At 36.3% G+C, this 16,427-nt stretch overlaps 4 protein-coding genes across 4 annotated transcripts; 2 read left to right on the top strand and 2 right to left on the bottom strand.

Moving 5' to 3' along the window:
* Positions 1-72: 72 nt before the first annotated feature.
* On the bottom strand, positions 73-1,368 carry LOC140825934 (methyl-CpG-binding domain-containing protein 8-like). Its single transcript, XM_073187985.1, is given in 2 exon segments — positions 73-449; positions 452-1,368. Coding segments are annotated over 2 exon segments (1,158 nt in total). The 5' UTR covers positions 1,262-1,368; the 3' UTR covers positions 73-101.
* A 1,083-nt stretch (positions 1,369-2,451) lies between these two features.
* LOC140825932 (adenine nucleotide transporter BT1, chloroplastic/mitochondrial-like) lies at positions 2,452-5,425 on the top strand. Its single transcript, XM_073187983.1, has 3 exons — positions 2,452-3,565; positions 4,497-4,658; positions 4,742-5,425. Exons 1-3 carry the CDS (start codon positions 2,978-2,980, stop codon positions 5,207-5,209), a joined length of 1,218 nt encoding a protein of 405 aa, XP_073044084.1. The 5' UTR covers positions 2,452-2,977; the 3' UTR covers positions 5,210-5,425.
* Positions 5,426-6,485: 1,060 nt separating this feature from the next.
* On the top strand, positions 6,486-6,791 carry LOC140828702 (MAPK kinase substrate protein At1g80180-like). Its single transcript, XM_073191622.1, has one exon. It carries the CDS (start codon positions 6,486-6,488, stop codon positions 6,789-6,791), a length of 306 nt encoding a protein of 101 aa, XP_073047723.1.
* A 1,232-nt stretch (positions 6,792-8,023) lies between these two features.
* Positions 8,024-15,857, bottom strand: LOC140825933 (NADH-cytochrome b5 reductase-like protein). The gene is made up of 13 exons (XM_073187984.1): positions 15,617-15,857; positions 15,333-15,375; positions 14,398-14,473; positions 12,689-12,748; positions 12,501-12,551; positions 11,925-11,979; positions 11,740-11,810; positions 11,610-11,661; positions 9,892-9,969; positions 9,695-9,784; positions 9,485-9,598; positions 8,356-8,424; positions 8,024-8,258 (listed from the first exon to the last, which is right to left on the bottom strand). Exons 1-13 carry the CDS (start codon positions 15,758-15,760, stop codon positions 8,202-8,204), a joined length of 960 nt encoding a protein of 319 aa, XP_073044085.1. The 5' UTR covers positions 15,761-15,857; the 3' UTR covers positions 8,024-8,201.
* Between the last annotated feature and the right edge of the window lie 570 nt (positions 15,858-16,427).

Consider the following 16,427-nt stretch of genomic DNA (forward strand, 5'->3'; position numbering starts at 1 on the left):
AGTCCATTCTTAAACAACGCAAAGACAACAAAACAGACATGAAAGTTGAAACCTTCACACAAGGGGCAACATATGCACACATACCTGAACTTTCAGAATACTTAATCAGAACAAACTATTTCAAATAAATTTAATGGAATAATCTTCTCACTCATAGTTCTAAATTTCCCAATTACAAAATACATGTCAACAAAATGAACAACAGCAAAACAAAAGAAGCGGTGTGCTACTATATAGTTCAAACAAAAGAACCTTATGTACCGACGGCAATACAACCATAAACGACCATTCCTCTTCTTGATGGAGAGTAAATGCTTCCAACCAATAGGTAGTGCACTCCCAAACTCCCTTGCATCCACGATTCTCCTCTTCTTCCTCCTACTACCCCATTGACCATCCAATCCTTTCAAAAATCCCAGTAACTCCTCCTCACTTTTCAATCCTTTGTCCTGTGCATAATTTCCTTCCAAAAGGGATGTTCCACCCTCTCCAAGTCTACAAAATCAACTGCCACTCCGTCCTGATCCACGAATTCCTTTTCTCTATCATCTAAATTATCCCTCACATCTGTCTCATTCTCTATACGAAGTCCTTCTACATTTTGTTTGATACCGATTACCTCCACGGGTGCCAGATCGAGTCCATCCTCAAATAATTCATTCTTCCTTGGGCGGCCACGCTTCCGTTTATGGCTTGTGTTGCCTACGATGGAGGCATATGACAAAGGCAATGAGGGCGACTTCGCGGGAAGTGGGGAATGTGAATAATCTATTTTAATCGGAACTAATTCATCACGGGGATGTGAATAATCTATTTTAACCGAAACCAATTTGTCAGGATTCACATCGGAATAGAATAATTCCTTGAGTAAAGTGATTATGTAGGAATTATCGGCATTCTCTGGGTCCGTATTATCGTTAATTTTTACAAAGTTGGGGGTGGTGGTGCGGAGATGGGGTGTGCGGCGGCGAATAGGGATTGGGGAGGACGATGGAGGGGCGAGACGAAGGCGGGAATAAGTTTGTTTGCGGGAGCCGGCGGACTCGTTGAAGACGGAGCGATCGATCTTGGGAATAACGACATCGTCGCAGCGATGGGGATCGAAGGATGAGGAACAACACAGGGAGAGGGAATATAGTTCCAATTGGGAGAGCAGTCTAATATCCACAATCGGTAGTGAATCCAATTTGAGTAAATCACCGTCAACGGCAACGGCGGCGTCGGCGGGGGTGTTGCCGGTATCGGCGGGGAAAGACACCATCCTGATTGGGGGTTTTTTGGTTCAGGACTCGGAAGAGTGGGCCACTTGCTGAGGAATATATTTATATTTTGGGTAGTCGTTCATTACAAAAGATTATTATATTAAAGTATACGCAATTAAATTATAATATAAATTCAAGACGGGTTGAATTTGTATATAAATTAAAAATAATTTATATTTTTTCGAGTTAATCATTCTCACCTTACGAAAATAATTAATTTAAAATATTATATGACTGCAATGAAGCACTTTATTAACTAATTCAATACTCTTCATAATCCAATATGATATGAGATATCATTATCACATATTATTTAGAACACAAGGTTATCGACTTAACTATCAATTCTCCAGAATTGGAAATCAATTAATTCATATATTCTTCATAATCTGATGTGAGACGTTAGTGTCACAATAATTATATATTTCAAATAATTCTGAAATATGTTCGAATTTTCTGAACAAAACTTGAATTCGAGTTTTCATCGAGTCAAACTTGAAAAAAATAATTTAATATTCGAACTAAAATCGAATTCAATTAAAACAGAATCAACCTTTTCTACTCCACTCGATTCCGTTGGTTTGCCTCTTATATGCTTGCGTTTGTAAACATATGTTAATGAGAAATCGAAGTGTAAACAAAATGGAAGAGAAAAAAACCAAATAAAAAAGGAAACAATTGAGTCAACTTTGCAGAGAGCGCAGAATTTTATTGAGTCAAAATCACGAATTGTATTACCTTTGACTATTAATTTTAATAGGACAAAAACGTGTGTGAACGGTATTACATGTCGTATTTTGTGAGACAAGATAATGCATGAAAAAATATTATTTTTTATGCTAAAAATATCGCTTTTTATTGTGAATATCGATAGTGTTGGCATTTCTCATAAATAAAGACTCGTGAAACCTTCTTACAGATACCTTAACTTTTAACATGTGTCGTCACTCTACTTTTTATGTAAAAATAGTTACAATTATTTTTGGTAGAATAAGTATTTTGTGAGACGGTCTCACGAATTTTTATCTATATGTCAACTCTACCGATATTCAAATAAAAAATAATACTCTTAATATAAAAAGTAATAGTTTTTAATAGATGATCCAAATAAGATATTCGTCTCATAAAATATAACATGTGAAATCGTCTCTGACAAGTTTTTACCAAAAATAATTGATCAATTCGAATCCCCATCGAAAGCAACTGTGTTTTCTCCGACACCGAAAGGACAGCGAACACGCGAGCAAAGCATTTGGGCAGATAAAGAATAGAGCAAGGGTAAACTACAAAGTGACCTTCCTCTCTCTGCATAGAGGGAGGGAAGGAAGGAAGGAAGGAAGGATAGGCAAAAGAAGACCAGCCAACCAAGGGAAATATAATCTTTCATTTTTTTTTAACAAAAAAGAGTTTTATTTATTTGGGGCTTCCATATTCAGCAAAGGCAATCCGGATAATCTCTCCTCTTGCTTCTTCTTGTTTCTGATGCGACGGAATATTCCTTTCGCATGTTGTTGTTGTGCATCTATTTACTTACTGTTGCGAACTATTTTAAAAAAATTAATTTATCATTTCTATACTCAACAGTGAGTAGTTAGGTGAGGTGGTGGTGTTGCGTCATTTTTAAGCACAAGATATTCAACAGTGAGTAGGTAGGTGAGGTGGTGGTGTTGCGTCATTTTTAAGCACGAGATTTGTGTCCTTTTGATCTGGGTCATATGGATGGAAGAGGATTCATGGGTGCTGAAAGGATTGGAGATGAGGGGTTTCTGACAAATTCTGGAATAGGGTTCTTGTGGTGTCCCCAAGGTGAAAAATATAATCTTGGAGGTCTATTTGCGAGTGTTGGGCAGATGGGAATGGGCTTTGGCTTATCACCAAACTCTCCGAATTCCACTGATCAAAGTCGTTTTAAGGTTCTGCCCTCGAGTTTTTTTTGTAAAAATGCCCTACCCGAGCCTGGCCTACTTGTGGGCAGCTTGCCGGAGTTGGAGATTGGAGAAGCATTGGAAGTGGAGGAAGAAGGGGTGTTGCCGAAGAAAAAGAGTAGGAAACGGGGTCTTAGGTGTAAAATGACGATCAGAAATCCATCTCTTAGGAGGTTGATAAGTGGAGCAATTTCCGGTGCTGTGTCCCGGACGTCGGTTGCGCCTTTGGAGACGATACGGACTCATTTAATGGTCGGAACTTGTGGCCATTCAACGGCTGAAGTGTTTCGGGATATCATGAAGCATGAAGGATGGCAGGGGTTGTTTAGAGGTAATCTGGTTAATGTGATTCGGGTTGCACCAAGCAAAGCTATAGAGGTACTTTAGTCTGTTCTGTGTTTCTTTGTTAGTTTTGACTTCACATTTAGTATCTTAAATGTGGCATCATCTTCTTTTTTGGGCAGGCTCGCATTAAAGAACTATTGGTATTGGAAATGTTATGTTGTTGTTTGTGTTTACTATAGTTAATGCTGATGTTCTATTGATTGTAACTATTAATTGGAATTTACGTCTGGATTGACTGGCTGATAAAAACATAAACTTGTTGCATGTGGTGACTAGCCGAGTTTTATTTGTTTGTTGATGTGCTATAATTTTGTGAAGAAAACTGTTGATGTACTTTCATTCTTCTGTTTTGAAATGTGATTTAAAAGGCACAGATATACTGAATATTAATGGTAGAGACATGTGACTGGGCCACCATATTTTCAATTAACTTCGAAATCCCAGTTTCAGAATCACTCGAACCAGGTTATTCTTTGTTCTTTTATGGGCAGAGTAGGATAGCCTAGATCCAAGAAACTGGCCCATTAGGTGTGGGAGCCCCTCATGTTTATATGCCAATCTCTTTTACTTAGTGTGGAGTTGATATGGGACCCATGATATTTTCCAATTGTCGAGTGGCGGACACCTTTAATGTTTTACTTTTGACAAATCCCTTGAGCATCAATATTTCGTGCATGCACTTTGATCCAGTAAAAAATGTGGTTACAAGCTACACTATTAACACGGACCTGATGGTAGGTTTTTTATGTCATATTTTGGTTTCGTTGGTTCTCAACCAGAGTAGCAGTATTAATTGGCTATACATCACAGAGGAGAGAACACACACCTAATAGATTTGTTTAACTAATTTGGTGGGAGGGCATAGCACATATTTCGGTGCTCTACAGATTGTTATGGAGTTGATGTGGGACATGCAAGCATTGTTTTGACTTTTTTCTTGACATATTCTCTCTGATAACTGCAGTTATTCGCGTATGATACGGTAAAGAACCAGTTGACTGCTAAACCTGGAGAACAACCCAAAATACATGTGCCCATTTCTCTAATGGCCGGTGCTGTAGCTGGAATCAGCTCTACCATATGTACCTATCCACTCGAGCTGCTCAAAACTCGATTAACCATTCAGGTACAAGAACTCCATTTTCTTGTCATTCATTTATCTATTTTCTTATCACAAAGTTTCAGTTGCGTTATTCTTATCATCCTCAGAGAGGTGCGTACAAAAATCTCATGGACGCTTTCTTGAAAATAGTACGGGAGGAAGGACCTGCCGAGCTTTACAGAGGCCTTACACCAAGTATAATAGGAGTAATTCCATATGCTGCCACCAATTATTTTGCCTATGACTCGTTAAGAAAAGCTTACAAGAAGGTTTTTGACAAGGATGAAATTGAAAATATAGCCACGCTCTTGATAGGATCGGCTGCTGGTGCAATTTCGAGCACTGCAACTTTTCCTCTTGAGGTAGCTCGGAAACATATGCAAGCTGGTGCGCTTAATGGTAGACAGTATAGAAACGTGCTTCATGCTCTTCTAAGTATACTCAAACATGAAGGGGTAGAGGGCCTTTATCGAGGGTTGGGTCCTAGCTGCATGAAATTAGTCCCTGCTGCAGGAATTTCTTTCATGTGCTACGAGGCGTGCAAGAAAATTTTAGTTGAAGATGAAGATCAGTAGAAGGTTTAATAAAAGCCCATTTTTTGAGGTACAATTCGAGGAAATCTCATCGCCCTTCAACTCTCGCATACCCTTACATTAAAGATCGAGTAGAAACTACTATCGCTGTGTATTTGAGTGTTTAGTTTTTGCATTGGATTCCTATTTGATGAGATGGGATTACACACTTGTTCTGAAGCCATGGAAAGATTAATTTATATCCTTCCATTGAAACTAGATACAATTTACGGTAAAAATATCCTTCAATCGAGTACCATTATTTGTCTAGGATGACAAAGTTTTCAAGCTCACGAATGTCATTTTAGCTGTATTATAGATATGATTTTTTTTAAAATTAAATTTATCATAATAACAACTGAAATGTATGTGTAATTGTTATCATTATTTATTTATTTATTTTGGGGGCCTCGTTCTTTGAGATATGTTTTCCATGTCAGTTTCGAGTGATTATAGATTAGTTTCAAATTTTGGATGGTTTAAGGATATGAAATTTTATTAAAATCAAATTACGAGCATTAAAAGGTGGACAACATCAATACTTTGCAACAGCAAACACATGGAGGTTTGGAAATCACCAAAAGTTGTCCAAAATTACACCAACAATTCACACAAATATATATTATATATTAAGAACTTGAAACTTACTACTGGAAAATCTTTCAATCCATGTTTCAAATAAATAAAACACTAATTAGATCCAAGCATAATCCTATGTAGATTTGAAACATGAAAACTCTATCAACCTAATTCCGAATTATATAGTTATAACATAATCAAACCCGCGAAAAGAAAACGATGAATGGATCTTGAACTAATTAGATGACTCAACATACTATTAAATGTAAATTTAACAAGTTAAAGATTCCTGGATCACATTTTAATCACTTTTATTTATTAAAAAAAGAAATGAATAGTTCCTTCCCAAAAAAAAAGGAAAAAGAAAAGACTAGTCAATAGACCAATTAATTCCCCATTTGGCCTCAACCAAATATAGAGATTCTTCATTGTGACCTCACTTGCCCTATGACTCTATATTTGTTATTTTCTTTAATCCATTTGAAAATTTGAAATGTACATCAGATGACCATATATATATATATATATCACGTTTGGAAAGAAAAGTGAGGTTAAACATTATCAAATCAATCAATTTGCAGAAGTCAAGACCAAAAATTTCATCAAGAATTGAACTGATCGTACTATATATCTATATATATTGTTCCTCGATCTTGGCTTTCGATCCAATATAATTGTAAAAAGAGTGTGAACAGAAGATATGGCTGGTTTGCAAAGATCCGGAACATCATTTAGAAGGCACGGGTCCTCTGGGCTAGTTTGGGATGACCAGAAGTACTTCTCCGTCGAGCTCCGGGGAAAAGCAAAATTCGAAGAATTATCACAACATGACCAAGTATGCACGATTACACGCAACACGTATTGCGAGACGAATACTCTTAAGGAAGTCTCGGCATTGAGCGATCCACCTTCTCCTAGGCTCTCGGGTTGTGGCATGTGCCCGATTTTCGGGAGGGCCGAGTCACACTCCAAGAAACAACGTGAAGGGAACAAGCTTAATTTTTAGTCACGATGACTAGCTAGTTAATAGCTACAAATTTATACAGTCGATCTTGATATTTTTTTCCTAAGAAATCATGCACTATTCCCATGTTACCTCTCTTTTCCTTTGATGAATTTTTTGATACAATGTCTTTTCCTTTTATTTGGTTTCTTATAGTTTTAAAAAAATGAATAGTAAAATAGTTACTATTATATGTATACATACGTTAGTTTTGAATTTGTCTTGCACTATTTTACTTCACTATCAGAACTAATCCTATAAGGTATTTAAAGATAATCGATTTCAACCTTTTTTTGTAAAGTAGCAATATGGAAATTAACTATGTTTCATTTTTAATTGGATTCGGAATTTTTCAAAATTTTGGTATTTTTTATTAATAGTATAATTATTAAGGGTATTATCCAAATTAACAACTAGGTTCATTCTGCAATTAGTTTACGTCGATTGCTCTTCTAACGAATACATCAGTTTAGTACCAGCGCGGATTTAGTTTAGAGTGAGTCTCATGTGAGACCGTCTCACGGATACTAATCTGTGAGACGGGTCAATCCTACTCATATTCACAATAAAAAGTAATACTCTTAGCATAAAAAATTATATTTTTTCATGAATGATCCAAATAAGAGATCCGTCTCACAAATTCGACCCGTGAGACCGTCTCATACAAGTTTTTGTCTTTAGTTTATGTTTTGGATGGTACCTAGCCATAAATATTTTTGCATGATATAATGAAAAAATATTGAAATTTTATCATTTAAAATATATGTTGGGTACACTAAATTTTTTGGTCATGTAACATGCACTTTTTCCACTTTTGACCATGTTGTGGTGAATTTCAATTTTGATCATATAACCTATATGTTTTTTTTTCATATTTGGTCACATAACTTTGTTTCAAGTCTTGTCTTTTTTTTTGCCGACAAAAACTACCGACTCCATTTAAAAAAAGATTAAAAAAAAACATAAAGGTTACAAGTTATAAAATGAAAATTTATTGCAACAAGATCAAAAATAAAAAAGAATGCAAATTAAAAGACTAAAAATACAAATTCATTGTTAACATGGTAAAAAATGAAAAAAAAAATGAAAATTGCACACCAAAACTCACTCCCATCGTGTGAATTTCAGAAGGGTTCACTTTTCATCTATTGTTTTTGGAGTGCGATGCTTCTGAGGATGGGTTCAACACAAACCATTTTTCACATTTATCATATAAAAATAAATATCAAAGAAAATGGAACGGACGAAGCCAAATTATTATAAAATACATTCGTCTGTCCATAGATATATATTCCGGATACTAAATATCCACGAAGGTAATGGAGGAAACTACGTTCTCGCGAGATCGTATTTTTGTGTGATCAAAGTACATTTATTTGACACCTCATTCGTGACAATAATCAAAATTGGTGGTCAGAATTTGAAAACCATGTTTTCTGTGAAGCCAATTTCCTTGAGTATGCCAGTCAGCTGCGAAGAGTAAAAATGAATAGGCAATGGGAATCATTGCAAACAGAGAAAAAGGGGGCAAAAAGAGGGGAGATTGGTTTATTGGAATGATGTATACCTCTCCTTGTGATCGATCCTTTGCCTTATCTCCGGATATATGTTTCATCAGTCCAGGAGGGCCACAAACCTGGAAAAGCAACAGAAACGAGTGAAACAATTTCCCACGTAAAATTATTCAATTAGTAGAGTCGTCAAAATGATGTAGGCCAGCCGGGTCGGCCTGCCAAATAGGCAAGTTGGGTTGGCGATTTCCCGCTCCGCCCAAATTGTTAGAATAACTATAATTTGATACCCGACCAAGAGCTGTACGTGAACACTTTAGTTGACTCATTTTGATCACCTCACAGTTATGGCCATTAACCAGGAGTTCCAGTCACTTGCTGTATCCAATAAAGTAGGCCAACTTGCGAAACTTTATCAACACAAATGGTGGGCCAGCCCGCCCTGACCCGCGGCCTAACATAACTAAAAACTGACTAGGTACGCCGGGCTTTCGCTAGCCAGTTTTGACTGCTCTAGCAATCGGTTATTTGGAAGAGGCGAGTATTAATTTCGAAATATTTGGATACATGAAACACCTATATACACATAGTAACTGGTACTGGATGTAGTAGTATGCACCTTAAGTAATTACGGATACGAGTTCACACAATTGATGCCACCAAACAGACATCTACTAGTCACTCCTGTCTACAAAAATTCTACAATCTCTTGCAGCCATCAACCTTTCCCGTCATTCACTGTGCTAACAACTCTCCATTCGCAAAGTATCGAGTTGAGACCCTCTAGTCCCAGAAAACACCACCAGACTTATCTCTCAAAAACATAAGAAACCACATTGAAGCAGATAGAAGTTACTAGTAATTCCATTGTGGGGCTAGAGATTAAGATGAGGTATTGACAGTAATGCAGGTGATACTGTTTGTAAAGTTGAGGTACAAACAATGCACGTAACAGCAGTAAATTTGAGAGGCTCAAATTACAAACGAGCTCTCCAGGTCTAACAAGCGTAAATGAACTGATTTTTATCTCCTTTATAATCAAAACTGCATGTGCCTAGACACAGACAGTGTTTGCTACATGTTGCTGTAACTAATGCCAACCCTTTCCAAACATAACTCTCACGCTGCATTATCAGATTATATTGACGGGGTTAGGTCACCGATATTCAAAGCAAAGAAGCTTACAAGAATAAGTGTATCATCACTGGGCCTAGGCAAGCCTTTTACAACCATGTCCTTTGATACGTAACCAGTGCCTCCATGCCAATCCTTGGTTGGCTTGTCGACAGTGTAGAATACCTGAATAAGAGACGTAATCAGATCTGACTCGATTAAGGGAAAAAAAAAGCAAATTTCAACACAAATGGTAAAAGGTTAAGTTGATGATTTTAGCACCTTCAAGTTTGGGTGGCTCGCAGCAAGTAGGTCAAGCTTCTTTTTGAGAAGTATGTCATCAGGAGATACATTAGCATAGAGCAGGGATACCTAAAAGAGTAAAAGTTCATCATTTATGTCCAAAAATCACATTGATCAATTTTTTAAAGCAGAAGAAGTGATTTAACAAAAAACCGAAAAATGGGATTAAGGCCTACTTGGGTATTATCGTCTGGGTTCTTAACGATAGCATCTATCACCTGAAGCATTGGAGTAATTCCAGATCCTCCGGCAATCTGAATAAAAAAATGAGAAATGATTACGCAACATTGGTTCAATGAACCTGAACCTACATAAAAGCATGATTATCACATTCTTCAGCAAATTAAATAGAGTATTTAAGTTCACAGATATGGAAATTACACCAACTCTCTGATGATTCGCTAGCTGCTCACTGTAACAAGTAATATGGACAACAAGACAAGCATAGAAAAAAATTCAAAAATTTTGGCACTTGAAAAATTCTGATTTGGGAAATAGCTTTAGCCAAACCACTAGAAGTTGATGACGATAAATGAATCAAGGTGTGTGACATTTGGGTTGAGGCAATTGATGGAGTACTAATTATCAAGAGAGTACGAAGGTAACGGTTCTCTAAGCCTAGTCATAACGAACGTGTTGAGTCCCATTGCACAACAATTCACCAACATACACCAAGGTACTCAAGAGTCAGTTATCCAGATACATACTTCAGTTCCAACTGGGAGCCGAGAGTGAACAGTCACCATAGACAACTCTTAAATCCCGCTATCCATGGATTCTAGCGTTGACTTCACTAGCTCAGCAGTAAACGAGTGCTCTTCCGATGCAGGGTAATAAAATATACATTATTCCAATATTTAGCACTAAAACCATATCTATTGAAAGCCCACAAGGCAGGTGATAGGCTTGGGCCAAAGCTCAGCCTTGCACCTTGACACAAGTTGAGGCACTATCTTTCGATGAAGCACTGCTACCGCCCTCAACCACAAAGAGGCGGTTTTCGTGCGCTTTATAGTCAAGGCCCTATTTGCGCACACCTCTAGTGCAGAGATAGTAAATGCAAATTAAGTGCAAGATAGAGTTATTTACTTTTGCTTCTAGCTTTTTTATTGTTATTTAAAATTTTGTAAATTAAATATTGCATTATATATCGTAATTTTTTTGGATGTGGAGCTTCAAAACAATAAAGTGCATGCCTAGAATTTGTGCCTCAGATTTACAACACCGAAGTGTTGTAGTGCGCCTTGCATCTCTAATAACTATCATCAAAACTACAAATGAGAGGCCATGTAGGTGATTTGGGTCACAACAATCACACTTTCAATATAGAAGGTCATCTCGAGATAATTTTATAATTTAGAAGTTGAAAAATGATTAATTCACAAATCGTGTGGGGTTGTAAGATCCACAACTTTGAAAGTACAATTCAGTCCCAACCTCAAAAGTATCATACTTCGGATTTTATGACAACCTTAGCCATATATCTATTGTGTACTGAAGTATGCAGAGAATTCTAATTTATTTGGCATCATTGACATCTTTTTGCTGAAGAGTGATATAAGTTGACGGTTAACTATTAATATCCTATGAATTTATCAATTTATAAATCTATTTCGATAGTTTCCCTTACTTCCCTTTCGCTCTTCACCTCTAACCATTCCTACATCAAGCCAGAATGTAATTCAAAGTGAAATAAAATCTCAGCATCTTGGACTTATTTTTGTGAATCAAGAAGCGTCACAGGCAGTCAACACACAGGAATTGCACTTTCTGAGAATAGATTTAAATTATGGCTGATAGTTCCAAGCCCATTCTTATTTTGAACTGTGAGTCACCTTAATATACCTTTACTTGCACAATACACACTAAAGTGAAACTCTAATGATGATCCTACCATGCCGATATGTTTCTTCATGTTTGGATTGTATCTCAATTTTTCGATGGGCCTGGATAAAACAAGCATATTAGCTGATTATTACAAAGATAACATTATATTTAAATACAATGACCCCTGAATTACTTACCCTTTCACTTCCACCACATCTCCTGGTTTTAAGCTAGCAAAATGTTGACTCATATTACCTTCAGGATACACCTGTAACATGATCGAATAACTAGAAACTGTTTTCATAAAAAAGAATGCCCAGAGACTGATGAAAAAGGCATGCATGATTATCTTTAGGGATGGAAATCAATTTTAAAATAATACCTTTATCAATAAGTCGAAGTATCCCTTAGCATCTGGATCTGATATAGGAGTGTAACTGCAGATAAAAGAAGCTTGAGAAAAAAATTTCTTATTACATATTGATCTCATTGCTTCTAGTAACTAGCCCTATCAAAATCTCAGCAAGGACCAGGCAGTTGAATGAGGGTTAGCTGATTGGAAGTTTAATCAGTATTAATAGGTTGCCTAAAAAATGAATAGGCCGCTTGAAACATGATGATGCATCTGATAAAACATTAGCAACATTGAATTCGACAGTCCTTGCTTCTCCTAAGAATTTTGTTGGTCATTCAACTCATGCTTAGATACAGCAAAATTCAGATTTGACACACCAGAACAATAACTATGAATGAAACTCAATTTATATAATCTTTTAATTGATACCAACACATTAATAAAGAAATATTTTTTTTAATTAAAACCAGCACATTAGATAAAAGGAGTTGGGAGTTATCATTAAGGTAGAGAGGCATGGGAGTTTTGTGCTGACTGTTAGCACCAACTTTGTACACATCAAACATAAGGTAAATTACTACTGTACAAATTTTAATAACTTACGGGCGAATCACATAATTGGTTTTTCCATCAGCATCATTTTGTTTTGGAGCCCTACACAAAATTAACAGTGAGAGATGTCAAGGACAACAGATATGACAAATTGCACATCATTGTATCAAAGAAAATTAAAAAACCTAATTGGAAAAATAAAGAATAATGCAGAAATGAACAACATCCTGTGAATTTACCTTGTAATAATGCATGAAGCAACATCAAGACCTAACTTCAGATTGGGATCAAATGAAAATCTACCATTTAACAAAACAGGGGTCAATATCATTAACACCAGATAACAAAGAGTATAAGTCACTTATTTTGCATCAACACTTTGAGCCATCACAACTCGTAAAAAATGTGAAAAACATGTTAACAGTGAACAAGAATCTTGAAATATTTATGGCCTAGAAGACTTAATTTTGGAGGGTTGGTCATTAAATATTGTGCAACAGAAAACGTAAACAACAAAAACAACTAATAAATACCAAATTGAAGAGTTCATCTCTAAGCTCAAGAGTTTGTTATCAACTTAGAAAAGTTCAAGTATTAAAATAATCTTGTTGGGATCAGTAAAAGAACTATAACAGAGGTTTTAGATTAGTTAGCAAAAATCAAAAGAAAATGATTGTGGTAGGATTGTAATATATGGTGTAAAATAATATTATGTTTGGTACGATTTTTAAGGGTAGGATAATTTTGAATTTTTTGATGAAAAGACAAAATTGCCCTTTCTCTTCGCGGCGGCGGCCGGAAACGGCTGACGGGGGCGGCGGCCTGAAACGGCCGGCCGGAAAAATCGACCGGCGCCGGAAATGGTCGGCGCCGGCGCCGGCGGTCGGAGGTGGCCGGTGGTCGGACGGCGGCGGTCGTGGCGGCGGCGGCGGCCGGTGACGGGAAGTGGTGGTGAGTTTGAATAAAAGAGAAGGGTAAAATTGGAAAAATAGGAGTTATTAAGAGTGGGATAAATAATCCTAGGTTAGCTTGCAGATAGGAAAAATATAAATTCTGAACTACCTAGATGAAGACCTAGATCATTATTACATAAGGGTAATTGACTTAGGTTTACTAAATCGAAACAGAGAAGAAGTGTCTACAGTAGTGAGCACAGACTTAAAAGCTAGAGAGCTAGTGAATTACACTAAAAGATAAACATGACTAATTCTCAGAGCCACCTCGAAAAGTCTTTGCACTCAATGCCATCGTCAATTCTAAGTATTAGTTAATAAAGATTCTTCTGCCAACAAATCGATCATCCAGAAAACACAAGGCTTCATACACGAACTGGATAGAGATATTTGGTTATTCAAAATTTGAGGAAATCCGAAATTGTTCCCACAAAAATCCTCTGCCGAAATAATGAGAGCCATTCTTCCTTATGTGAATAGTTATCCAAGAAAAGTCACTAATATTCTTACCAGTTTTATGACTATACATTTGTAATGACCCGAATTCTATTTTGAATGAAGTATTAATTAAGAGATAATCAATGAGTTGTTAATTAAATATTATTAAAAAATTGATAATCCGGGATTAAGCTGTTGGTATTGTCTAAATTCAGAGCTTTCTGTCAAATTGTTTTAATGAGGTACGTGATGTACTGACTGAGATAGTAGTGGCTCGGGTAAGGGCGCTGTAACATTCCTCTTGCTCACACATAATCTCGTCAAGAGTTCCTCTGTGCCCCCCAACCCACTCCCCAACCAAACTCCAGAAACAATCATATCCAACTCAAACCTACCACACCTAGCCACTCTAATTCACTTTTATGAGGTTAGCCCACACAAGAGGCTTGAGTTGATGGAACATCTGAAGAATCGCGAGAGACATTACCATACTTCAAGAGAATACATGCCTTGAAGGGACAAAAGATAAGAGTTAAAAAAACTGATAAGAGACTCACCGAAATAGCTGAGTATTGTGGCTTGCCTCCACCTTGTCTTGAAGCTTAAATTCAATCCATTTATCCGGATTCAGGGCTGAGAGCAAATAATAGAATCAACAAATTGCGAGGTAAAAAGAGCAATCCTAGGTTCAAAACATATGAAATTCAGTTATATGAGCGGCACAACACATTATTTATGGTGAGAAATGAAGAGATATTCTAATAACATGATTCAAAGCCAAAAGAATATAGAAATTGCTTAGATTCTAATAACAATTATAAAATATAGTTCTAACACATTTTTCCTTGCGCATTTAAACACCATCATCTTCCTAACTCAAATTATAATACTGTTTATATGATTAAAACCAAACACACTTTCATGTGAATGCAACGTGGATTTAGGATACAGCAAAATACATCTTGTTTCATGATAGCTCAGATTCAGTTGCCACACTAGAGGTTTTTTAACTACAAACTTGTGTCCATTCTCAAGGCAAGATATCAAGAAATTTCACAAAATCCAAGGGCTCCATGAGGTAATAACCACAAAACAGGTCTGTCACTGGATCAAAATCATTTTAAGATAATCAACCATGCTTCATCTGTCATGGGTAGGTACTTCCATGTTCCCTTATATATTTTTTCCTTTACCAGGTATTTTAATAAAATTAGGACTATTATTTCTTTGTACATTCAAATACGCAGTCGAGAAGCTTAGGTCTCATCATAATTTAATTCTAATTGAGACTTGTTTTATGAATATTAGCCATGCTAGTAAAACAACTAGTCAGGATTGTCAGAGAAGTGATTTCTTCAGCCTCTCCATATGATTGAAACTCTTGTAGCCGCGCTGATGCTACTATGGATTGAAATTAAAATCACCGATAAAAAAAGAAATAAATGAGACCTGAATCACGACCTTCTTCACATAAGGAGGAACTTTTACATACCAATTTTTGGTGTAGCATCTTCATTGAGTTGATCCAAGTAAACCTGAGTCATAAAAAAATAAGATATTTGATAAAGATACGTAATAGAAACAACCCAAATACACAACAGCTCTAAATTCAGTTAAATCACGAGTACAGCAGCAGAAAACCAAAACTGAAAGCGCGTGAATCCAACAGAATCGTAGCTTTCATTATTACGATTTAAAATTAAACGTGTACCCCCGTAGAAAACCAGGACAAAGGCACGACTACGGCCCTAAATCATCAAAGAAGTGAAATATTACCAAATTTGGCGAGGAGAAGTAGTAATAAGAGGAGATTCCAGCGGATACACCTGCAAGAGTTCCGAAGCGAATGCCAGTATTGGACTTCGTCTGGCTTCCGAAAGCGACTGCAGATTTTGCCAGTCTTCTGAAAAACACTGCCATTTCTGGTCGCAGCTCGATCGATCTGAACGGTTACCAGGGTTATGAATTTCTAATGAATAGTGTTGTAAGTATAATTGTGGGTTTCTTTTAATTAAATCACACATATAATAATAAAAAAAAATTACCAAAATTTAAAATTTTAAAATGTTAATAAAGCGATGTTTATGGCCGCTTGAAAAAAAGTAGTTAAGACCAAAATTCGTTGAGTGAATCTTACGACCGTCTCACGGATCATAATCTGTGAGACGGGTCAACTCTACCCATATTCACAATAAAAAGTAATACTCTTAGCGTAAAAAGTAATATTTTTTTATGGGTGACCCAAATAAGAGATCCGTCTCACAAATACGACCCGTGAGACCGTCTCACACAAGTTTTTGCCAAATTTGTTTAAGACAGTCTTACTGGTCGTATTTTGTGAGACGGATTTTTTATTTGGATCATTCATTAAAAAACATTATTTTTTATGCTAAGAATATTACTTTTTATTGTGAATATCGATGTGGTTGACCGTCTCACAGATAAAGATTCGTGAGATTGTCTCACAACTACCTATTCAAAACAAAAACCTCTCCTCAACTAAAAAAAATTCAAATTACATTTATTTAATTATTTATATGACAAAGTATTTTCTTTTTTATTAGATTTCAGCCCACAAAAATAATAG

Source organism: Primulina eburnea, chromosome 3 (assembly GCF_022965805.1).
Source record: "Primulina eburnea isolate SZY01 chromosome 3, ASM2296580v1, whole genome shotgun sequence".
NCBI lineage: Eukaryota > Viridiplantae > Streptophyta > Magnoliopsida > Lamiales > Gesneriaceae > Primulina > Primulina eburnea.

Coding starts and splice junctions, on each gene's coding strand:
- LOC140825932 (XM_073187983.1), top strand. CDS start 2,978: ATGGATGGAAGAGGATTCATGGGTGCTGAAAGGATTGGAGATGAGGGG. Junction 3,566..4,496: donor CACCAAGCAAAGCTATAGAG/GTACTTTAGTCT, acceptor TGATAACTGCAG/TTATTCGCGTATGATACGGT. Junction 4,659..4,741: donor AAACTCGATTAACCATTCAG/GTACAAGAACTC, acceptor TATCATCCTCAG/AGAGGTGCGTACAAAAATCT.
- LOC140828702 (XM_073191622.1), top strand. CDS start 6,486: ATGGCTGGTTTGCAAAGATCCGGAACATCATTTAGAAGGCACGGGTCC.
- LOC140825933 (XM_073187984.1), bottom strand. CDS start 15,760: ATGGCAGTGTTTTTCAGAAGACTGGCAAAATCTGCAGTCGCTTTCGGA. Junction 11,980..12,500: donor ACCAATTATGTGATTCGCCC/GTAAGTTATTAA, acceptor TTTTATCTGCAG/TTACACTCCTATATCAGATC. Junction 9,785..9,891: donor ACCCAGACGATAATACCCAA/GTAGGCCTTAAT, acceptor TTACTCTTTTAG/GTATCCCTGCTCTATGCTAA.